This window comes from Ceratotherium simum, chromosome 13 (assembly GCF_057802395.1).
Source record: "Ceratotherium simum simum isolate JZ-2026a chromosome 13, ASM5780239v1, whole genome shotgun sequence".
Classification (NCBI taxonomy): Eukaryota; Metazoa; Chordata; class Mammalia; order Perissodactyla; family Rhinocerotidae; genus Ceratotherium; species Ceratotherium simum.
The window spans coordinates 44,779,700-44,804,786 of NC_141912.1; the positions used below are offsets into that span (position 1 = coordinate 44,779,700).

Below are 25,087 nucleotides of genomic sequence, written 5' to 3' on the forward strand. Positions count from 1 at the left end.
GTTAGCTCCTTATTCATGGTTTACCTTATGACTGTGTAAACTGGAATCATTGCTGAGCCACAAAGTGCCTTATAATTACTGCACAGTATTTTATTTTTCTTTGACTTAATACTTTTTTTATTCAGTTGCTAAATTTTCTGATTACTTAGCACTAATTCAACTTGACTTTGTACTAACTGTGTAAATCTCCTGAAATCTGGTCAAATTTTAGGTATTCTTATCTTTTTGAAGAAGTCTTTCCTGGAACTTCTGAATGTTTTAGTCTAGACTGATGGCTCTTTAGATCTTGTTTACAGCAAGTTCTCTTGATGTCCCTTCACTGTCACTGTGGAAAGTCCCTTGGATCTCCTCTTTCTTGGTTTACTCCCTTGTTAGTGAAGCATATCCTTCAGTAGCTTTCTGAGGAGGGGTTCATGGGAGATGGAATTTTTAAGACCTTACATATCTGTAAATTACTGTCTACTCTCTTATTTGATTAATCGTATAGCTGGGTATAGAATTCCAAATTGAAATGGTTTTTGTTCAGTTTTGAAGGCAGCGCTCCAATGTCTTTTGGTTTCCATTGTTGCTATTGAGACCTCCTGTGCTATTCAGGATGTTAATAGGAAACCTGGTTTTTTCTTTCTGTGGAAGCTTGTGCAATCTTCTCTTTTTCACATGCCTGTTTCTTGGTGTGGGTTTGTTTTCAACCACTATGCTAGGTACTTGGTGGATCTTCATTCTGGAGACTCATGGCCTTCAATTCTGGGAAATTATTTTGATATTTTTAAAAATTTCATCCTTTTCATTGATCTGTTTTTATGAACCTTGAATTTTCTTATTTATTCCTCTCTGGTTTTCTGTCTTAATTGACTTTTTGATTTATTGTTAGGAGATTTTCTGAATTTTATCTTTATTCAGTTTTTAAATTTCTACTATCATATTTTTAATTTCTCAGAGCCCTTTTCTAAATGTGTTCAATTTTTTAACATCTCATTTAATGAATAGCTTCTCTTATTTCTCCGAGGCTATTAATGATGGTTTTGTTTTGTTTTTATAGGTTTTTTTGTTCCTGTATAGTGTTTAAGTTTCTCTTGTTTGTTTTGTTCTCTGTCTTTCATATTGGATGTTTCCTCAAATGTCTTTTGATCTTTGGCTTTCTGCCTGTATCTAGGGGCTTGGGGTGGGGCAACTAAAACTGGCTAGAAGCTCCTTGGGTATAGCTGGTGCTCCTTGACTTGGGACTTTCCTGTAGGCTGAACTGGCTGGAGTGTTTCATTGGGAAATTTTTTTTTTTCCTGCCTAGAAAGATTCGCCCTGAGCTAACATCTGCTGCTAATCATCATCTTTTTTTTTTTTTGCTTGAGGAAGATTAGCCTTGAGCTAACATCTGTGCCAGTCTTCCTCTGTTTTGTATGTGGCTGTCGGCCATAGCATGGCTGACAAGTGGTGTAGGTCTGCGCTCAGGATCCTAACCTGTGAACCTGGGCCACCAAAGTGGAGCGTGCAGAACTTTAACCAGTAGGCCATGGGGCCAGCCCCAGGTGTTTTGTTGGGGAATTCATTTTTATTTTATTTTTTTTTTTGGTGAGGAAGGTTGGCCCTGAGGTAACATCTGTTGCCAATCTTCTTCTTTTTTTTGCTTGAGAAAGATTAGCCCTGAGCTAACATCTGTGCCAGTTCTCCTCTATTTTTGTATGTGGGTCGCTGCCACAGCATGGCTTGACGAGTGGTGTAGGTCCATGCCTGGGATCTGAACCCGTGAGCCTGGGCCGCCGAAGCAGAGTGCGCCAAACTTAACCACTGCACCACTGGGCCAGCCCCTCATTGGGGAATTCTTGAGGTCAGTATTGCTAGATCTTTTCTCTTGGGTTTGTTGGATTCCCCAGAGAAGTAGCTTCTAATCTCCTGCCTGGAGGACATAAAGCTGGCCAGCCTTTTGGGAGCCTAGATGGGGAAAAATGCTTTTGTATTTGGGATAGCCAAAAGAATACATACAGGACTTTGATAATGTGAAATTCAGAGTTCTTTCAACGAATAAAGACATGCAGAATAATGGAATAAGCTTTGTTCCAGTTATCTTCATTTTGCTCCAAACCTTAGCGGCTTAAAACGTTATATCATGCTGATGGTTTCTGTGGGTCAGGAGTTCAGACAGGACATTGAAAGAATGGCTTGTCTCTGCCCCATGATGTCTAGGGCCTCAGCTGGGAAGGCTCAGCCTTTGGAGGTGACTTGACAGATAGGAGCTGCAGTCCTCATCTTTCCTTGTTTAGTGTTTGCTGCTGGCTGTGGGTTGAGTCCTCACCTGCGAAAGTGGAGTAAATCTGTGTGTGGCTTCTCCATGTGGCTTGGGTTTTCTCACAGCATGGTGGCCTCAGAAGAGTTGAACTTCTCCCATGGTGTCTCAGGGTTCCAGTGTGAGTCTTGTAGTGAGTGTGGTGGGAAGCTGCGTTTTTTCTAACCTTGCCTTGGAAGTCGAGCAGTGTCACTTGCTGCATTCTGCTAATTACAGGCAAGTTATAAGCCCACCTAGATTCAAGAGGAGGGGACATAGACCCCATCTCTTGATGGAAGGAGTATCAAGGTTGGGTTATAAGAAGAGCATATGAGAGGTTGCGTTATAAGAAGAACATGTGAGATGAGAGATATGTTTGTTACTATTTTTGGAAAATAATGGTGTTTCACAGGCCCTGAGTTGGAGATTAAGAGGTTGTAGGTGCAGTGATAGTAATGAGTGCAGGGTTAAAGTGGAGGGACTAAAGAGAGCATAGTCAGTCCTCCCTAAAGAGGTCAGGCAAGTCTTCAGAAAGGAGCCTGCCCTCATGAGTTTTCTTGTGATGTGGATAGGTTAGTTGCTAGTGTCTTAACTTCCCAGTAAAAGAAACTGAGGCTCAGAGAGGCTAATGAAGATTACATAAAGAATTAGTGATAGGTCCGGCCCGTGGCTTAGCATTTAAGTGCACGCGCTCCTGGGCGTGCACCAACGCACTGCTTCTCCGGCCATGCTGAGGCCTGAGGCCGCGTCCCACATGCAGCAACTAGAAGGAAGTGCAGCTATGACATATCTACTGGGGCTTTGGGGGTGGGGGCGGGGAGAGTGATAAAGCTAGACTAAAGCATGGGCGTTCTGACAATTAGCCTAAGCTCACATTGAGAAATTTGAGTTCTTAGTTATTTATAGTTGTTAGTTACTTATAATTCTTAGTTATTATAGGAGAAGCTTTTGAGTAATGGTTATTTCATATGGGAGGCTACAGAAGTGTTTCTTGGTACATAAAACATTATTCTGAAACTCCTGACGTGCTATTAGGTTGACAGAAGGAATGGAAGTATTGAATTCAGCTATGGCCTAGTATTCATTTTCTTTCATGGTTTTCTTTGAGAAAATGTCTAAAAATTCTGGCTGCTTTAAGATTTGAATAGCAGGACCAGAAGAGAAGATTCTGCTGTCTTGTCTAAATTGTTAAAACATGCTTCTTTACCTTCTCGTTAATCAGGAAGCCCAGAACCTCATGGCTCTGACCAATGTGGACACCCCATTAAAAGGTGGACTTAACACCCCTTTGCACGAGAGTGACTTCTCAGGTGTGACTCCTCAGCGGCAGGTTGTACAGACTCCAAATACAGTTCTTTCTACCCCATTCAGGTATTGTAAATAAACAAATGTGTCTGTTGTAGAAAAACTTGAATCTGTGGATTTGAACAACATACTTGCTTTGGTAATGTTGACAGAGAATGGAAATAAGGGATCAACTTGTCTTTTTGATTTCTCCTCACTCATAGTAGTAAATAACATAACAGTGTCCAGGAAGTGGTTAAGTAGTCTGGAGCTCTCTTCTTTTTTCACAGTTTGTGATGCTATCACTTGTTTCTGAATACTTTTTGTCTGATTTAAAAGAGAAAAATCAATCCATTGTTAATGATCATTAGGTGAATTTTATAAAAATTGTAATCCTTTTTATGCATGTGTTACTACTGCTTTCCCCCCAACATTTCATTATGAAAATTACCAACATTCAGAGAGATTGAAAGAATGGTAAAGCAAACATCCATATACCCACCACCTAAATTCTACAGTTGTTAATGTATTACTGTGTTTGCTTTATCACGTATCTATCCATCTATCAATCCATCTTATTTTTTAATGCGTTTCAAAGTAAGTTGCAGATATCAGCCCATTTCATCTGTAAACATTTCCTCCTGCGTATCATTAACTGGAGTTGAAAGTTCAATATTTGTTTACAATTCTTTGTTTTAAGCTGCGGCTTTTTTAAGAGATTTTTTTAAGACATAAACGTTATAGTAGCAAGTTGTGTTAAAATGGAATTTGAGCTTTTAAGGGTTGGAAATATTTGGGCTTTCTTTTAATTTTAAATGTTAGAGTATGTCCTCCTACTGGTTGTGTAGTATAGGAAACATCTCAGACTGCTAGAACTGTACGTGGCAGCAGGATCAAGAAGCACTGGCAGCCAAATCCTTATATCTAAACACTTCTCGCAAGGCTGGTAAGAGAGCCTAATCCCTCTTTTCCTGTGTGTGTCTTGTCTCTCAACTAGATTGTAAGCTCCTTGTGGGCAGGGACCGTGTCTTATACGATAACCTCACCTCTTGGGAACAGCTCTCTGGCAGCACCATCTGTCTGGAACACAGCCAAGATACAGGAAGTAAGCAAACAAAAAAAGGCTTTGAACAATTAAAATATAAGTTGCAAAGTCTATGGACTTTATTCCCAAGAGAGTCTCTTAGCCCTCGCTACTAACTGTTCTTATTTAGATGTGATTCTAAAAGCCTGATGTTTGGTTTCCAAACAAAATGTAAAGGGAGAAACTACTTAAAGTATGCATACTGATGACAATGTGATAATGACGTGATAGCCAGCAGCTATAGGCAGGGAGGAAACAAATGATAAGATGAAGACGCTGAACTCAAAAAGAGTTATTTGGGGTCTTTGAGTGTGGTGGCTGACCTCTCTGCCCACTGTATGTTCTTATCCTCCCTAATGTGTCACAAAAAGGTTGAAATAATGTTTGGTGGACTTAATTTAGAAAGACAAGAAAATGGCAAATGTAGTGACTTTATTTGAAGTCATTAAATTAAAAATACTGTGGTTAAATAAGCTAGCTGAAGTAAACCTTTATTTTAACTTTCTTAAAACCAGGTAGGCAGACAGAATTTCTGGAATCTTTATTTCTTTATTTTCTGCTTTCCTTGTTAAATAATTCATGTGAAAAACATTTGAAAGCACAATCTAGATAAAAGTGGCACTTTTATTAACTGGAATTTCTGTTTTTCTAGGACTCCTTCTCATGGATCTGAAGGACTGACTCCCCGGAGTGGGACAACTCCCAAACCAGTTATTAACTCCACCCCAGGTAGAACTCCTCTTCGAGACAAGTTAAACATTAATCCCGAGGATGGAATGGCCGACTACAGTGATCCCTCCTATGTGAAGCAGATGGTACATGTCAATTATCTCTTAAAACACTTTTTTTAAAAAAAATTTTAGGGGCCGGCCTGGTGGCGTAGCGGTGAAGTTCACGTAAGTTCACGTGCTCTGCTTCAGAGGCCTGGGGTTTCTGGGTTCAGATCCTGGGCGCTGACCAAAGCACCTCTCACCAAGCCATGCTGTGGTGGCGTCCCATATAAAGTAGAGGAAGATGAGCATGGATGTTAGCCCAGGGCTAATCTTCCTCAGCAAAAAGAGGAGGATTGGCAATGGATGTTAGCTCAGGGCTAATCTTCCTCACACACACAAAAAAATTTATATCTCACGGGTGCCAAATTAAAGTTTTCCACTTTGTCAGTGTGTATTATATATATCTCAAGAATCTATATACCTGTGGACACCAGAAAAGGAAAATGATTTGCAGGACTTGAGAAGGGGAACCTTTTGGTCTCAAAAGCCTACTTTTTCTTATTCTTAATATGTTTGTGAATATTGATTATGCTGGTAGTAATGTGCCTTGTATCTCTTTTATGATTTTAATTTTTATCATTTACTAATTAATACTTTTCTTTCTTGATGATACATTTATTTTGATTTTCTATTTCTGTGAAATGAATTTTGGGTTTCAAATGCTTCATAAATTAGGTTTTGAGCCTTGATTCTTGTTTCCTCTGTACTTTTAGAAGGACAGTCTAGATTTCAGAACCAAGTTAATTTGATGTTTATTGCTGATCTTGGTGAAGTTTTCTTTTGTATGTTTTGCAAGGTAGTGTAGAAAGCTAATTATAAAAGTTACAGTTTTGCTTCTGCCCATCTTATTGCTTTTATTATGTTACTATTGGGCCTTATTATCTGATGCCACAGGAAATCATTGTGAGTTTTTTTTTTTTTATGAGGAAGATTGGCCCTGAGCTAACACCTGTTGCCAATCTTCCTCTTGTTGCTTGAGGAAGAGTGGCCCTGAGCTAACATCTGTGCCGTCTTCCTCTGTTTTGTATGTGGGACACCGCCACAGCAGGGGTTGATGAGTAGCCCAGGTCCACAGCTGGGATCCGAACCTGTCAACCTCAGGCTGCCGAAGTGGAGCGCGCTGAACTTAACCACTGTGTCACTGGGCTGGCCCAGAGATTTTTTTTTTTAATGAGTTCCAATGATGTTGGCCTGTTTTCAGTTTACAAGTTTCAATTCTAACTTCATGTATAGATTTGGTTAGTTTAGAATGTTTTTTTAATGCCCAGATTGATATCAGCTAATGTCAACTCTGAATGGCTACATAAGAATTAAACAGAAGAATCTATTGTGTGCAAAGCATGAATCCGGACACTTTAGGGGATCTAAAGTTGAGTCAAGATGTCCTTTGTCTTAAAGAGGTTTATACTCTGGAGAGATACTCTCGCAGTACTAAACAAAGTCCAAAAATAATTGTAATATAAGATCAGAATAAGCCCTGTGAGTAAGATCAACATCTTAGGGTGGCCAAAGAAAGAAAATCACATTTGTTGGGTGGATACTAGGAAAGCCTTCATTGAGGAGATATGTTCAGAAGGAGGGTGGGTGCTGTCCGAGACGGAGGCCACAACATGATAAGCATGGAGCGTGTTTTGGACATAGCAACTCCTCACACCTAGCATATGTGTAATGGAGCAGTGGGGAATAAGCCTAGAAAGGTGAGCTGAGGATGTATTGGGGAAAACTTTGGGTACCAGGCGGTTTCTTTTGGGAACTATGGATTGTTTTCTTTGGCCTGCCTGTGGTCTGGTATTTCCATTAAAGATACACACACACACACATTCAGACATCTTTACAGATTAGGTTTTATTAGTCCAAGGACAAATTGAATTTTGAACTTGTTTTTTTCATTTGCTGTTAAATTTCAGTGTCAAAAATGTTTTCCTTAAATGGAAATCTAAAGAACATTTTTCTGCCCCTGTAGAGGTAATTCCCAGACTTTCTATTAGAATGTCCCAGAGTAACTTCATTGATCACAAATCTGAGTTTTTGATTGGTCTTAATGTAGGGAAGAAACGGAGATAGAAATTAAACAAAAAACTTGTCTCAGCTCTGAAGTCAGAGTTCATTTTTCTAGAATTAAAATTAGGCTAATTGTTTTTCAGAAACTCTTATAGAATATTGGTTGAACACTTAATGCGTATGAATTGAGAAGGACCAATTCTTTTCTACAGGAAAGAGAGTCTCGTGAGCACCTCCGTTTAGGGTTGTTGGGCCTTCCTGCCCCTAAGAATGACTTTGAAATTGTTCTACCAGAAAATGCTGAGAAGGAGCTGGAAGATCGTGAAATAGATGATACTTACATTGAAGATGCTGCTGACGTAGATGCACGAAAGCAGGTGGGTTTTGTGCTGGAAAGGCAGCGTGAGTTTGCTGAGTGTGTCAATAGGCTGAAACAATGAAGAATGGCCATTAAATGTCTCAAGATTGCTCCTTAACAGTTTTTTCAATATTTAGAAGAATTACGCTAAAATAAATTACTTATGCCATAATATATACTCATGTAATTAATAATATATTCAGAATATCTTGATAGGCATTCTTAAAATGTATATGTATATAGCAATTTAAATACCCTGTGTCAAATTTATTATGCTTCTTAAAAATATACATAAGTAGTCTTTTAGACATTGTGTTTCACCCTAGCCAAGAAAAGATGTTATTGATCAGTCTTGAAAACAGGTACATCTTGGATTGGTTGATTAAATGGTTTTGGCTCAGTGTAAAGTAATAAAAAATATATATTTGGAAATTTAGAGAGAGTTCATCGAATATTAGTAACACCTTGTACTAATATATCTTATAGTTAATTACTTTCTCCTTTGCACATAACAACCTGGTGATGTGAATAGGATAGATATTAGCTTCATTTTAGAAATGAAGAAACAGGCTTAGGTGAATTAAGTTAACTTTCCCAGGTCTCATGGCTGGAAGGTGGTGAGCCAGAACTGAGATAATATGACCCCTTTCAGTAATTCTTGCTGCAGTCCATTTCAGGATTGTTTTAGAAATTGAATAATTTCATGGGATTGGAGTGAGAATGGCATCAGTGGAAATCATATTTTAGAGGGAAATCACGTGAATGTGCTTTTTGGTGGGGAATATGGGATAATACTTTTTGTGTTTAGTTCTCTTAGTTACTTTGAGTTACGTTTACTCTCAGCAATGGCGTGAAACTTGAATGTGTTACCCCACATTATTCATGATTTAAGAATCAGGAAACAATACCTTCATTGGCTGGCTTTTTAAATTAAAAATCAGTAGCTTTTGTGTTGGAAAGGAAGGGTAGTGTTGCAGGATAAGTAGTTAAGAGTTCCCTCTAGGTTTAGGATTCTCATTTAGACAGGGAAAGAATGATTATCTGATGGATGGAGCCATGTAAATTTGGAGAATGCTCTGGTAGACATTGCAAGTTCTTAGTTTCTATTGTAATAAGAGAATGAATAGACTGATGAGTTTCTGTTGCCTTCTGTTGCCTTTCTACAAACTTAGACAGATTTCTACAGCTTTAACTCTTGAACATACATGTTCTTATAGACTAAAGTGTTTTCAACTTTATTGAAATGTGTCAAATATTGTATAGCTGCACTAATGGGTATAAACATAATTTTTTAGGCCATACGAGAAGCGGAGCGTGTAAAGGAAATGAAACGAATGCACAAAGCTGTCCAGAAAGATCTGCCAAGACCATCAGAAGTAAGTGTTAGAATTTCTGGTTTAGGACATTTAATTTTCTATTTATGTGATTGATACTTTTCATATCAATGTGTCTATAAAACAAAATTTCATCTACTTTCTGGAATAAAGTAGTTCCCATATCCAGTCTTTTAAATATTTCACTGGTACAAATAAGAATTTAGAAGGGAAAAAAAAGAATTTCTTTTGAAAATGTAAAACTGCTATTTAATTCCTGCCTAGCACAAGTAGTAACGTGAGTATGTTGCAGTAATATGTTTGGTAATTGTATTTGTTTTAAATTTTTAGGTAAATGAAACTATTCTAAGACCTTTAAATGTAGAACCACCTCTAACAGATTTACAGAAGAGTGAAGAACTAATCAAAAAAGAAATGATTACAATGCTTCATTATGACCTTCTACATCACCCTTATGAACCATCTGGAAATAAAAAAGGAAAAACTGTAGGATTTGGTACCAATAATTCAGAGCACATTGCTTATCTGGAGCATAACCCTTATGAAAAATTCTCCAAAGAAGAACTGAAAAAGGTATGATTGAGCAGGACTTTTCTGTCTTGAGATTTAAGTGTTTTTTAGATACTGTGTATCATGGACAAACGTTAACTTATTTTCCCATATTGATATTCATAAACGACTGCAATACATGGTTAGGAGATAAATGTTCATATTAAGTGTTATGAAAAGGACACACTTTACTCCTTCGCCACTGTCCCCTTGTTCAGTGGTAGACTGTTATCAGATAAACACTGGCTTTGGTGGCCAGATATCTTTGTTTCACAGGTGTATGCCTGATTGACAGTTGCTACAATTGCTGTTTTCTGTATTTAACTTTGCTGTCTCTGAATAGAATTGAATGCCTTTAGCACTTAAACCTCACTTATTTGGACTAATGTGAAAAAGCAAGAATATATTAAAAATGTTTATAGATTAAAACTTTCACCTATTCAAAGAAGGGAAATATTTTTACTGAATTTAGTCCCCTCACGTGATTTCCCCTATCCTTTTGGATAAGGAAATAAACAAACGTTTTCTTGTGTAAAGTCTGTTCTGCCTCTTCCTTCATATGCATTTTGTTCTTTCTGCTTTGATGGAGCAAATAGCTGTGATTGTGAATAGAAATCTGCACGTTGGTATAAGAAAATACAGTTGGTTTTATGGTTGGAAACTGAGTGGTTACTAGCTTAAAAGTCTTTTATCTTTAGTCTTCAGCCCTGAGGGGCAGTGATGGACCCATTGATTGGAAGGGGCTAAAGCATACTGGGGAGAAAACAAATCAGATTCTTTTTTGTATTTTCTCTCCTGCACTTTCCCTCTCTTTCTTACTTTCTGTTTTCCTTATTGCATAAATAATACATGTTTAGTATAAGATTTTTAGAAAATAGAGAAAGGGAGGAGGATTTAGATTTATATTTCAACAACTTGCCCCTGACTTCTGAGTAGCTTTGAGTTACTCTCTTGTGGTAAGAGCGATGGGAAGCTGCCATCTGTTGTGTGCTTGTGCTGTGGCAGGCACACTTAATCATTGATCTGGGGTTAAGAACTAGACTGTGAACTCGATACTTGAACAGTTTCCTCCTTATAGAGTGAAAATATAAGGAGAAGATTTCCTAAATTTATTGTATCTATGGAAACCTGAAATAAGGATCCCATTGTTGCTTACAGAAGTTCTGTAAGGGATAGAGTCCAGTAAAATTTCTGAAAATAATAATGTAAGTAGTACTTTGAAATTAGTTGAAACCATTACAAAGTAGTTGAATATTCTCCCATATTTTATTTATCTATTTATATTCCTCTTTGTTCCAAAAAGAATTTGAAGCAGCTGTTTACTTAGCAAATTCTTTATGGACAGTTTAAAGATAACTTAGCTGTACTCTCTCCTAATAATTGCAAGAGGTGAATTTGTGAATTTTTACTATATACAGTTTCAGAATGAAATATCATTTCTCTTATAATAAAGTTTCAGATTTTCATTAAGTATTTTAAATTGGTTTGGTTTATTTATTTCCCCTAAGAGCTATCATTTAAAAGTATCCAATTTTTGTCTTCTGTAGACATGATTTTCTGTTTTTTTGTTTATATTTTTTTGTATGCTGATCATTTATGTTGATTTTATATATTTTGGTCTGTGTTTATTTTCTGATGTTACTGGAATGATGAAAGCTTTTTGTAAAGCACAAAAAGTGGTTGTCAGTTTTTCATGAGCCATGAAGCAAAGTTCTGGAAAAAGTTCATGTGGTGTGCTCATGGAGTCTGTGTGTCTGATGTTGGGCTAGGCTGTTTATATATATTGTGTCACTTAATCCTAACAGCAAACATGTCAGGTAGGTATGATCCCCATTTTACAGATGAGAGATGGGCTCAGAGAACTTAAGCAAGTTCAGACAGCCACATAAATGGTAAAGCTGTGATTTGAACCCAGGCTTGTCCATCTCCATTCCCCTCATTCCGTCATCTTAAACTGTTTCTTTAGTAGTGAACAAGAGTTGGTCTACGATCCATCGTTATTTGATTTGTGCCCCCAATCTCATTCTTTCGCAGTGTCAGGGGCATTCCTTCGGATGAGAAAAAAGCCATGTAGCAGAAAAATGCCTTGTTCCCCTTCATGATCCTGTGAAGTCTGAAGTGTAGGGAGGGATGGTGGAGTGGAAGGAGCACACACAAGGGTTGGTGCTGTTTGGCCTGGGCATGATCCAGTCTTGTCTGCTTACTAGCGATGTGGTCTGGAACCAGTAGTTTAATTTCTCTGAGCCTTAGTTTCGTCATCTTTAAAATGGCTGCTTTGTAAGATGGTTGTGATGTTTGGAGATAACGTAGGTAAAACTTTTAAATCTAGTTCCTGGCACATAGTAGATACCTGAGAAATGGTGGCTGCTGATATAATGAGTGAAGGCAAAGAACTTTTATATTGTCGGGGATACGTGGATGTTGGCTTTTCGGATCAGTCTGCATTGCCTTATAGGCTGCTTAATTCATTTTGCTTAGGTATTGTTCCTCCCTTCCAAAAAACAACCAATGAACCAAAACTCCTTGCTTTTGCTGCGAGGAGGAGGAAAAACTAGTCTTTTAAAGCTCCTTGTTGGTGGCAAGTATTTGTATTACTCAAACTTCCTGAAATTATTATTGTAAACAGGCCCAGGACATTCTGGTACAGGAGATGGAAGTGGTAAAACAAGGAATGAGCCACGGAGAACTCTCAAGTGAAGCTTATAACCAGGTGTGGGAAGAATGCTACAGTCAAGTTTTATATCTTCCTGGGCAGAGCCGCTACACACGGGCCAACCTCGCTAGCAAAAAGGACAGAATTGAGTCACTTGAAAAGAGGCTTGAGGTTGGTATGCTTAAAATTCTAATTTAAATGTACTTTGATTGAAATAATGAACTAGGGTATAATACTAGAGTATAATTCTTTGCTGAAGACAACTTCGGAAAAATAGACCTGAGGTGATTATTGCCTTTGCAGTTCTTGAGGGAAAACTACAGTGAAGTGTTTGATCTTCCTTGGCCTTCCTCACTGGTTTTTCAGAATTGCTTGCCTTCGTGATAAAGAAAGCCCTCCAAGTTGACCCCAGGTCAGTCAGAATGTGGGAGCAGGAGCCAAGAAGTTAACACTAGTCACTCAAAACAATGTAGATCAATGCTAGAATAGCCTGTTTTCTCTAAGGAGGGATCTCAGTGGTACCAAGGAGCTTTTTTTCTATAGCCAAGAGAGCACATTTACAGAACTTTGGTACCTTTCTATTCATCCTCTGATTCCTTTGAGTTTAATTTACAGAAAGAGTCTTGAGCTGGATTATCTAGACAATGGCTTCCAAGATTTCATGTTTATGAAAATGTTGAAATGTACTAGATGAGAGTTTCATGGCACGTGGTTTCTTCATAGAGTCTGCATTTTTTGAATTCCAGAATCTGTGTAGGCGTTTTGCCAATGGCATGCAAATTGTGGTTCATGGACCACTAGGCTGCCTTGTGGATTCTTAATGGTGGTCTTCAGGGATGTTTCTGAGGCCAGGATAGGATGGGAAGGAGAAAGGGGTGCTTCAGGCACTCAAATGCAGAAAATGGCCTCAGTTTCCTCTTCTCTGACTGCCAGTTTCTCTTTACAGAAAGCAGATTTGAAAATATTTTTATTTAGGGTTAAAATAAATAGTAAAATCACTTGGGGTGATTGGGGCTGTTTGAGGTGAGGGAAATGAGCAGGAAAAGCAGTATCTTTTAATTTAAAATTATTCTAATTCTTAATTTTACCTTTAAGATTACATATATGGGCACCTAGTGGTTAATGCCCATGAACTTCTTTTATCATTTAGTGGGAAATTAGAGTTTCTTTCTGAAGTAATTCTATATTGGGTGAAATTTTAGCAATCCAGTGCTGCCGGTCACTCTAGTTGTATTACAAGCCTCCAGCAGGGTGTGCTGTTGCTCTGTTTTAATTCACAGTTAAAATCAGGGAAAGTAGAACATCAGTGGTTAAATTTTAAGTTATATTTTCTGTTGTATAGGCTTCATTTCTTATAAATGGTAGTTAGCAGTGTAATTCTGATCTAAGGTCAGCATCATAATTGATTGGGAAGCTATTTGGAAAGTTTCCTTGTAACATTTATATATGAATACTTAGGTCCCTCACTTAGTTTGAAAATCTTCTCATTTGAGGTGGGTAAACTCTTTCTGCCTCCGATGGTAAGGACATTTTGTGCCGTTTAAAACATAAAAAAAAGTTTTTCCCTAAATCTCATTTACTTTGTCGAGGCACTAACTTTCATGACAGCAAATAAATGTGTCACAAAGTGAGTGGTGCCGTAAAGTACAGTAATTTTTATTTCTGCGTTGAATTGGTCTTGTGAGTTTTGAAGGGAAAAATACAGAAAGAACCACTGCTGTTCTTTTGGAGATTTATTTGGGTCGTTTATGAGCAACCATTAAAAACATGTGGTTCTCTTTGTTCAGTTCAGTACCAGGAACTGAAATCTTCCGTTGAACTATTTTTGTTGAAGGATTGGTGATTTTGGAAGAATATTCATAAAACAGTCTGAAGTAATTTTTCTTTTCTTGACTCCTGGATAACTTACTTTATTGTTTACCCAACTAGTTACTTTTAAAGAATATGTAATCAAATCTTTTAATTTAGTAAACTGTGCTTATTTCAAATGAAAGTTCATTAAATCTTTAAAAAGAAGAAAAGAAACTCAAAAACCCAAATAAACAAATCCCTTATTTTATTTGTATCCATCCCTAATTCAGAACTAGGTTTGTCTTAGCTTATTTTAGTTTTTGAAGACACAATTCCACTGGTTTGAAATACATAAATATTTTATTTCAGTTGTGGTACTTCTTTCATCATTTCAGTTGATTGCTAAATTATAAACATTATTCAAAGTTTGTTGTGGGGAAGGAACTCCAGTTGTATTATATAAACTAAATGCTATGCTTAAATTATCCTTTCCACTCTTCGGTTCAGGGGGATATGCCTTTCTGTGCAAGCACAGTACACCAAGGCTGCCAGTGTGTTTGATTTTTGCTGCCATGAACTTTGGAACAGTGAGTCTAAATTATGGCCCTATCACAGTGTATCAAGCAAGATGAAATCCAGCTTTGTCGTGGTTGGTGTCTCCTAAATGGGTTAAAAAAATATGCCCTAAGGTTTATATTGGAGCTAGTCTTTGAGCCGTTACTCATGATTAATATTTGAAATTTAGAACTTAAATGAAAATCCTTAAGATACTCATTTAAAACTAATAGAACCATCTCAGATTTTATGTGGAATATGGTAGGTGGTACATGGAGTCTGTTAAATAAATAGAATCAGAACGTAGTCACAGGTCAGAAGTAAGCGGGAAAGACTTGTGAATTATAACCAAGTCCATGTATTTTATTCTGCTTTGGAGGCAGAATTAATGTTAGAACCTTGCCAGACATTCGTGTGTAAAATAAGGCAGCAGCAGCAATCAGAAATGACAGCTAATATCAGAAAAGGAAAAGTTAGAAAGCATAACATATTGAGGCCATTTAAACATGGTGGCAAAAAGCCCTATGTATTTTAATAGCTTCTGAGGGCATTATAGCTGTATGGTAGGAGGGTAGAGTGATTGCTGTTTATACTGATACCCCAAATTAATAAGAAAAGCTTAATTTCTGTTTAGTGTCATTTTTTTTTTTTAAAGAGAGATGGCTCTAATTGTAGAAAAATTTTCATCAAATGGTTAAAAATAAAAGAGCTTTAGTACTTATTTAATCGTATGGTCAGTGAATATTACTGAGCATCTGCTATGTGCCTGTTCTAGGCCCTGGGGATGCAGCAGGAACAGGGCAGACAGGCTCTCTGCTCTTGTGGACCTCAGTTATCTGGAAAACGCTCGGTGTGGAGAACCTCATTTTCTGACGATGCCAGATAAATGAGTCATTACTGTATTTGGGAAGTGCAAATAGAATTTGAAGTGTTCTAATTTGTTTCCACTTTAAGTGGAAATAGGAAATGGTCTGAAGACATAATTATTTTGAGTGAAATAATTTCCAGTAGGTGCAAAAGTGAAATGAGAAGTCTGAATTTAGGCCTGCTATTAAATTTAATAGTATTTGAAATAGTATCTAAACTGCTGTGTTGAGGAAGTTTGGCTGAAAAGTAGATTTTGTCATGTTAGCTATAAAAATGGAAAGGCTTTCCTTAGAGGTGGAAACTAGGTCCAGAAGTAATACTTCTTGCTGTATTTTACTGGCACAGTCAACTTAGTCAAGAAATATTATGTAACATTGACTTCTTGGAAATAAAGTAACTTAAAGAACACAGATAACACATTTAAAATCCTTCTCAGTGTATTTGTAGAACTCTTATGAGGACCCTTGACTTTCCCGAATGGTTATATTTCAGCAAAATTGGCTGCACAATGGATCCCATTTTCTCAGGGATTTTCATTATAAAGTCATATATTTTCACACAGGAAAACATTCCCTTAATACTTTAAAGAGTGAAAAGTTAGGGTAAGGATTAAGCCGGTGGGCAGTTCTGGGTGGAGGACTGTGTGTTATAGTGTCTCAGTGAGTTCATGCTTATGTTCCCTTGTGGAGGTGTGTGTGTGGGGGAGGGGGTAGCATGGGGTGCAGGAGGGAAGTTCCCAGTACTTTGGAATGCTCGCTCTCTCAAATTCTGCTCTCTGCCATGACCCTTAAAGGCATTGACAGATTTCTTGGTTCTTTCTAGCAAGAACTCTAGAGCTGGACCACAGAGCTCCTTGGTACAACCGTGTTGCTTCTGTTATGCCTCAACATGGAGTTGAATTTTTATCGTGCAGTTTGTGTGTTTCATTTCCTAACTTATGCCAGTGTAAAGTGCTTGTGATATTGCTTTGTTGGTACATTGCTTTTCTTGGAGAGGTTTTTAGTAAGGTTTTGCCTTCCTGCTTAGCTTACTTTGCAGGGATGCAATCGGACTGTTGCTAAGTCTGAATAGATGCTGACAATAATCGCCTACTTATACCTGCATCTCATCAATATAGAGAAAGATCACCGATAAAACTGAATGCTAGTGAGCAGTGTAGAGATTAAAGAAGAGTCACTCATGGATTCATGTTTGCAAACATTTTGGTGGTTGAACCACATCTTTACTACTATAGGATCATATTGCTGAATGATGGACTAGGAAGTGAAGCTGCCATCAACTCTATATTTATTTTGGGTATCCTTAAACCTGTTTTTCCAGTGGTATAAGGTTATATTCTGAGCCCCCAAGCAAGAGGGATGCTCTTAATGTTTCTGAACCTCACTGTAACAGACTTTAACTGAAGACAGTATTGGAGACCCAAGGATAATGTGTTTATTTTGGAATTATTTAAGCTTAGTAACCTTAACAAACTTAGTGAGTTTGAAAGTAACAATTACACTTTTATAAGTCCCATACAGCCCCCTTTTGTAATGACCCGAGGAAACACTTATGGTTCCACTGATTCATCTCCTGGGGACCATCAGTTTTCCATTGGTCTCTGGCCAGTCTTTTTTAGACAGTTTCTCTTCTATGCGTTTAAAAAATAACATTTGTAGGCATTTTTCTAAAAATAATGCCTGTATTTTGTAGAAAATCTTAAAAGAAATTAAAAAAATAAAGAAAAGAAGCCTACCATCCAGACATAATCACCTAAAAATTTTGGGGTGTGTGTGTATATATAAGATTAAATATGATAGAAAAAGATTAATATATATATAAACATACATGCCTATGTGTGGATGAAAGGAGGAAGGTGTTTAGAACTAAATTGAGATCATTATTTACTACTTTGTTCGTTTAATAGTATAATATTGTAAGTATCATTTTAAAAAAAACTGATCACTTGCTCTCATTTAAAGTCTGTGGCAAAGGTTAGCTTTGGTGAAATCTCCAAATTATTACACTAGTTGTATTCTTAGCTTCTTAAAAAGTTGTTAAATAACCTTTTTTCCCTGTAAAATTTTTCTGAGAGATGTTTGTTTTCCCATAGTTTTATAGCTTGTTAAGAATAAAAGAATTAGGAATTTAAAATTATAAGCTGGGGAAAGTAAAAGCTTTTCTCAAGTGTCAAATAAAATTCTTACAAGTGGGTATGTACAAGTTAATGTCTAAATCAGGGAAAGAATGATGGGCAGATGTATTAATTAAGATGTTGTTTACATGTGTCCAGAATAATTTGTTTTTTGGGCAACTGTCTGGTGGCATTAAGCCATTTAGTCCCACAGCTTGAATTTCTTCAGGCATGTTTGCATTTCAGGGGCTGAGGCAGAGAGGACATTTGGTTTATTAGTGGGGTGGCCTAATGTGTTAGATTTTTCAAGTAGGGCACAACTGCATAGTTTCATCACTTAGTGGCTGGGTGGCCTAGGGGGAGTTACTTAACCCTTCTGGGTCTCAAATTTCCTTGCCTGTAAAATTTGGGTGGATAATAGTTTGTATCTCATGGAAGTGAGAGTTTGAGGTAATGTAAGATTAAATGAGATACTGTGTGTCTAGAAAGTACAGTCATGTGCCGCAGAACAATGTTTTGGTCAACAATGAACCAGACCCCATAATAGGCGATGGTCCTGTTAAGGTTAGTACCATATAGCCTAGATGTGTAGTAGGCTATACCATCTAGGTTTGTGTATGTACACTTTATGATGTTTGCACGACGGGATCGCCTAATGATGAATTCCCGGAATGTGTCCCTGTCATTAAGCGACGCATGACTGTAGCAAGTTGTAGTGAATGGGAATTCTCTCCCATGTCTCTTAGGTCTTTTCACCCTTAGTGTTATCTAAATTGAATTAAACTTGGTTTGATACTATGAGGTATCAAAAGTAACTTTACCTTGAACAACAGGGTGGCTAGGTTGTTATTCTATAAATTTTGATGAATGTCTGAAATTTGAGACATGGGTTGATTTTAGGAGAGAGATTGAGACTTAAAGCTCAGATTTTGGTTAGTGTAAATGGATTTTACATAATTGTGGATTTTAATTTAACATTGCATAAATACATTTTAGTATATTTAAATAGTTGACATACTTGTAAATTTTAATGTCTCCATTGTATTTCATTTTATTGATGTTTCATGGTTGGTGGTGTATGGTCTTAACAAAATAATTAGCCTTTGGAGTAGATATTAAATTTGAATTTTAAAGAACCTTTTATTATGAGAATTTTCAAATATACCCAAAAGTAGACTGGTATAATGAGTTCTCATGTATTATCACCCAGCTATGGCAGTCATCAACTCATAGCCACTCTTGTTTCATGTTATTCTCCCTCCCCCATTATTGTGAAGCGAATTTCAGACATCACAAAACAGAATTACGATGCATGAAATTTGTCATCTTGGTCTCCCTACACATTTATATGTAGATGTATTCTCATTTATCTCTTTTTTTTGTGAGAAAGATCGGCTCTGAGCTAACATCTGTGCCCATCTTCCTCTATTTTTTTTTGTATATGGGACGCCACCACACATGGCTTGATGAGCAGCTCGTCGGTCCTCGCCTGGGATTTGAACCTGTGAACCGTGGGCTGACAAGCGGAGTGCACGAACTTAACTGCTACGCCACCGAGCTGGCCCCTTATCTCCTCTTTTGATTTGAATTTTACTGTTTTTTTGGATATAGTCAGCTTTAATTATATCAAGTGTTGTCCTACTCTAAATACCTAATAGTTATAGTGAACTTTATTTAAGAATATTAGAAATCTTGTGCTGATACCTATTTAAAGCACAAATTTCCATTGTCCCCATATTTGGGAGGCTTGTCTGGTGACAAGTGAATGAAGTACTTAATTCCAACTCCACTATTAGCTTTGTTAGATGTTTAAGAAGACTTTCAAGTGTATCTGTAAGTGCAGATAAGGATTTGAAAAAACATTTTTGAGAACTTTTGGTACATCAGTTGTAAGATGCAGTGCAAGCTCTGTAAGCCAATACTGTTCAAAATCAGTTATCCTTCAAGGTGGTTGCTAATGCTTAATTGTGTGTGTGTTTTTTAAAGGGCTTAGAAATATGAGTCTGGTTAAATCAGAGTCTTCCTGATTCTTTGTATTTTAAACAATAAGGTTTTATACTCTGTTGGACTTTAATGTTGTTTCTGTGTGTATATGAGTGTGGGATGGGGTTGTTGGGGCTGATTTAAGATAGTTCTGTCCCATGTATGCATGTGCATTTCATGCTTGAGATTTATTGGCTAGAAAAAGGCCAGACGTTATAGGTTAGTTTTTTTCCTCCTAAAGTGTATTATGTGATCATAGGTTGAGCATTTTTTTTCCTTTACATTTTAATGGTCAGATGGCAGATGGAAGATAACTAAGCTAAAATAGAATATTAAAAGCCGTATTCCATTTCTGCTCTATACTTTTATACTGTCTTTCTATAGTTATTTGACTAAATTAATTTTTTCCTGTACTTAAATTTTTTGCATAATTTATTTCCATATTTGCTTAGAATCTTAGCACAATAGTCGAGCCAGAAGACTTATAAAGCTTGAGCTAAGTTAAATAAACTTGTTGGCATTAAATGGAAGCTAGCAACTTTGCAGTTTTAAAATGTTTGGTGGTTTGGGAATAATAAATGACTCAACTATTTGAGGTGAGGTAAGTCCCAGATACAAGGTACCAATCATACTAAATGTGCCTTGGTGACTAATTAAACACTTTCTGAGCATAAGTATTATGCGTTACAGCAAATTGGAAATTGAATATTAATGGAGTGCAGTGTATAGCTAATTGAATTATCTTAACCAATGAAAATGATAATTTGTATGACTAATTTAAAAAAAGCACTCTATGTATTAATTTGAAATTATGTGCTGTTTAGGTTTTTGGAATGTGTATTAGAATTCACATGTGATTAGAGTATCTAATGTTGATATTCTTAGACCATGCTGAATTATAGTATAAGGAACTTGATGAAACTCATGGATTTAGTTGTTCACTTACTGGGAATGAAAACTTTTTGGTATAGGTCTAGTTAAGAGAAAACAGCTGGCATCTAGCTTCTGTAATGACAATGGCTGAAACAGGATTCTCTATCCTAATTGCCTATTAGAATCGTCTGGGGGCTTTAAAAATACAAAGCTCTGAGACCATTTAAATAAGGCTCTCTGGGTTTAGGGTGCTGGCACTGGTAGATTTTAAAAACTCTGCGGGTCATTCTCAGGTTCAGCCGGGGTTGAAAACCACTGGCTTGAAAAGACGTGCTCCAGTACTTGTGGCTTGCTGTGGCGATCCTCAAGAGGCAAACTGCTCACTTAGAGGAAGGAATAGCTACTTGTCCTTGCTTTATTTCCAGGAAGGGGTCCACACCATTTTTTATTAAAGTTGGAATTTTAAAGAAGGTTTTAAAGCCTCATCCTTAGTCTCTTGGCCCATTAGAGAGGAGAGCAAAATGGTTAAACTCTTACTACCTATCAAATAATTGTAATCAAAGCTAACATTTTTTGACTGCTTATTCTATGCCAGTTGCTGGGCAGCTAAGGGGTTTTATGTACATTATCTTATTTAAGCTTCCTAATAACTTTTAGCAATGACTGCCATTTTATTGATGGAGAAATGGAGACACAGAGGTTAAATAACTTGCATCAGCTCAGAACAGCTGGGTGGCAGAGCTGGGTAGAAAGAGGGACTGACTCCCCCACTATACCGTGGTGACTTCACCCAGTATTTCCAGTCACTCTTAGAACATTGATTTGTTATCTGTTAGAGGAAAAGGGCTCCTTTATAAGGGACATTATTTATTCATGGATTTATTCTTCAAGTGAATTGCAGAGGAATAAAAAAGCTTATTAACTCGTACAAAATGCTGAAGATATGAATGGTTTTAAAAGAGCTTTATTTAAGTTAATTTTAGATCCATCTCACGTTCTTAAGGCACACACATGCAATATGTCTGTCCCCCTCTCCCCGTAGGCTTATTTGACTTTGACTTTTAATAAACTAAGCTGGAGATGGATAGATATGAGGTACTACTTTTCCAGTAGTAGTATACTTTTATATTTTGAAGAACACTTTCTTTTTTGGTTTTCTTATATATTCTAATCATAAAGCATTGAGAGTGACATATTTGTTTTTAAATCAGATGTTATGCATTGAAATGGATGTTTCCAAGTTGTTATCATGGAAAGTTATATATTTGTTTTGGTGATTATATTGTTTCTAAATATTTAAAAACATCCAATGTACAGTTTTCGTGTCAGTATTTCATATTCAACAGTATTTTTCTGTGGTGCTATTTCTGCGTATTTACCCCTACTCCCACATTAGGTATCTCAGAGAAAAAGTATTTATGTTGTCACTGTCTTTCTTGTTATAGGGTGCTCTCAGTTTCCTTATTATGAATCACAGAGTATCATTTGGGTACACATTATTCTGAAACTACTTAGTTTTGGTTGCTTATAGAAGTCACTTGATAGAATCAGTTTGCGGGGAGAGAGGGAGAGAGAGGAAGTTGAAGGAGGGAGGAAGGAAAGGACAGACAGACAGAAAGAAATTAACACAGATGTAATAATTATTCCTGGGGCTTTGACTTTACAATTATGGCATTGTGTGTTGAAAACAAGTATTTGCAGATCACTATGAAGTGATTATATTGTGGGATGTAGAATATACACCTGGAGAAGGTGTTAGCTAATAGGATTCTGCACTATACACCTGCCCCCTTCTCAGCCACCTCTCCTTGGACCCTTTAAGATGGGACTTACTCTGCCTTGCTGCATCAGCTGTAGAATTTTGTTGAAATCTTCCTTCTGTTAATTGTCCCACTCCTGTTATTTTGTGAGTTTATATGTTTTTAATTATTTTCCCTAATTTTAGCATGAGCTGAGAAGGCAGCCCACCTGTGCTCAATATACGTATTTAATAGGAAAACTGTCATTTCTCTTAATTTTATGGGGTCTTTTTACTCCTCAAAACTTAAGAATTTTTTTTGTTGCCAATTGTGATATTCTCTTTCCTTTATGGGTTTTATGCCAAATTTTGGATTATAACATTATAAAAATAATCTAGTAATTTTATAGTTTGAAGGGTTATGTTTTGATCACAACTATGGTACATTAAATGGGTATTAATTCAGTTATTCAATTATTAAAAATGTACTAGATGTATAAAATAGAAGCACATTTTTGAGATATAGATGGTGAAGATGGGTTGCCGCCAGTCCCAAAATCAATGCAGATTAATGATAGTAGAAGTCATTTTCAGAAGTAGAGAATTTCGTGTTGTAGAATTCAAGCCTGCTTTGAGATTGAATCGTGGGCGAAGTTATAAATAGGTTATTTAGGACTAACCTGTAAAACCCTTCAGGTGCAAGACAAACCCTTCTTAAGCCTCTTTTTGTGTTACAGTAGCTGAGGTATAAGGAACGCTAATGTGCTTTGCTTTGAGCAGTGGATGAACCAGTAGAACCTTTTTAGTCCTGTTACTTGGCCTGCTTTTCTCATGTGTGCTGATGTGATCTCTCCCTGGCCCCCAGATAAACAGGGGTCACATGACGACAGAAGCCAAGAGAGCTGCAAAGATGGAAAAGAAGATGAAAATTTTGCTTGGGGGTTACCAGTCTCGTGCTATGGGGCTCATGAAACAGTTGAATGACTTATGGGACCAAATTGAGCAGGCTTACCTGGAGTTACGCACTTTTGAAGAACTCAAGAAACATGAAGATTCTGCTATTCCCCGGAGGCTAGAGGTAACATTCTTGCCTTGCAGCATTGCTTAGAAAGAGACCTGCAAAGAATTATCAGGACTTGCCTTTTTTTTCCCTTCCTGTGCAGGCTGTCTTCTGAAGTTGATACTGTCTGGCTTTTTTCAGTGAGAGCCTAAAGTTTTTGGCTTTCTAGTCTAGAATTGCCTGTGTGTAGATGGATAGACCAGGCCAATTGTGGATACAAAGGCTTTTCCTTTACTAGTTTTCTGTTTTTATATACGCTATGAAATAGAATATGTAACCCTTGTGATTTGTCCCCTGAAACTTAATTGCATCCCATTCATATAGCTCTCAGAGGTACATTAAACCAGTGTCTTTTTGTTTTGTAACTTAGGATGCTGGGAATATAGCTAGTCATTCCAAAGCATCAAATTCCTTTGACTAGATTTGATTTAACTTTATTTGCCGAGTGTACATGATACAGATAAAGGGCAGCCAGGGCTTATTTAAGTGCATTTGTGGGTATTGATAGGACAGTAATGGCTTGTTTATTTGAGATAGCAGCAGAGATTTTACAACCAGATGGTAGTCATATAACCAAATCAGAGAATGGCTGCAGTACAGTCATGTGCCACGTAACGACTTTTCGGTCAGTGACAGACCACATATACGACGGTGGTCCCATAAGATTAGTACCATATAGCCTAGGTGTGTAGTAGGCTATATCGTCTAGGTTTGTGTAAGTACACTCTATGATGTTTGCACAACGACGAAATCTCCCTAAACACCCATTTCTTAGAATATATCCCCATCGTTAAGTGATGCATGACTGTACTAGTTTTGTAGCAAAAGTAGTTGCTATTTTTGTTTCTCTTTGGGAATACTTACCTCTTAAGAGTCATGACTTAACTCAGCTGTTTCTAAGATGAGAAAGTACCTTAAGATATTTTTAGTTTTCAATGTGCTTACGTATGAAATAATTGTTTAATATTTTTTTCTTTTCAAGTGTCTAAAAGAAGATGTTCAGCGACAACAGGAAAGAGAAAAGGAACTTCAGCATAGATATGCTGATTTGCTGGTGGAGAAAGAGACTTTAAAGTCCAAATTCTGAAGCATAGTTTATATTCTGTCACAAGATGAATTAATTGCTGGTTTTCACACTCTGGAAGGCTGAAACTGATGTTTATCTTCATTGACAAATTTGCCCACGATCTGTGGTTTTTCAGTTGTTTACTTTAAATGATATCGATCTTACACATTCTGTGTATAAAGACTTTAACTCCATAGGACATTTTAGGGTTTAAATTATTAAGACGATCATTCTTTTAGCAGTGTCATATTTGCAAAATTTTTTCAGTTTGGCCTTTAATTTTAAAAGCCTGATTTTAAAGTGCTGCCTGTAACTAAACTCTTGAATAAAAACAAAATATAAAAAATTGAGAATGTAGCCTTTTGTTTGAAGTAATTAGATACTTAAGAGTGCCCACAAACCAGCAAATATGTACTCTGTGTCATATTTAATGAGTAATTCTTGGGTAATCAAAATGGCGATCCAGAATCTTAACTGAAATCCTTAAGAGGCAATGCTTTTGTGGCTTTGTTAGTTTTGACTGTTTTAGTGTAGAATGGTCATTTCTCTGTATACTGACAAGATAGATCAACTTTTTAATAGCTCAGTTTTTTTTTTCAGTATAACTTTAGGGAAGGTCTCTTCTCTGCCCAGCTACTTACACAGTTTATGGATTAGGACTCAAAAGATTTAATTTTTCTTGACTTGTTATTTTCTTGTAAATATTTTTTTGACAGGCGCATTTTAAAGAGTAATTTCAACAGGGCTA

The 25,087-nt window shown here is 36.9% G+C and overlaps 1 protein-coding gene across 3 annotated transcripts in view; it reads left to right on the forward strand.

The window, feature by feature from the left end:
* Positions 1-24,692, forward strand: part of CDC5L (cell division cycle 5 like) — a 41,230-nt gene extending 16,538 nt beyond the window's left edge. The window contains exons 9-16 of one of the 3 annotated variants that reach the window (XM_004424065.3): positions 3,480-3,628; positions 5,278-5,440; positions 7,612-7,776; positions 9,053-9,133; positions 9,422-9,664; positions 12,267-12,464; positions 23,079-23,291; positions 24,256-24,692. In XM_004424065.3, the coding sequence (XP_004424122.1) occupies positions 3,480-3,628; positions 5,278-5,440; positions 7,612-7,776; positions 9,053-9,133; positions 9,422-9,664; positions 12,267-12,464; positions 23,079-23,291; positions 24,256-24,360 (1,317 nt within the window). In that variant the 3' untranslated portion in view covers positions 24,361-24,692. Of the gene's footprint in view, positions 1-3,479; positions 3,629-5,277; positions 5,441-7,611; positions 7,777-9,052; positions 9,134-9,421; positions 9,665-12,266; positions 12,465-19,093; positions 21,792-23,078; positions 23,292-24,255 lie in introns of those variants that run through there. The other 2 variants (XM_087438670.1, XM_087438671.1) reach the window with 2 other exon arrangements.
* Positions 24,693-25,087: the final 395 nt, after the last annotated feature.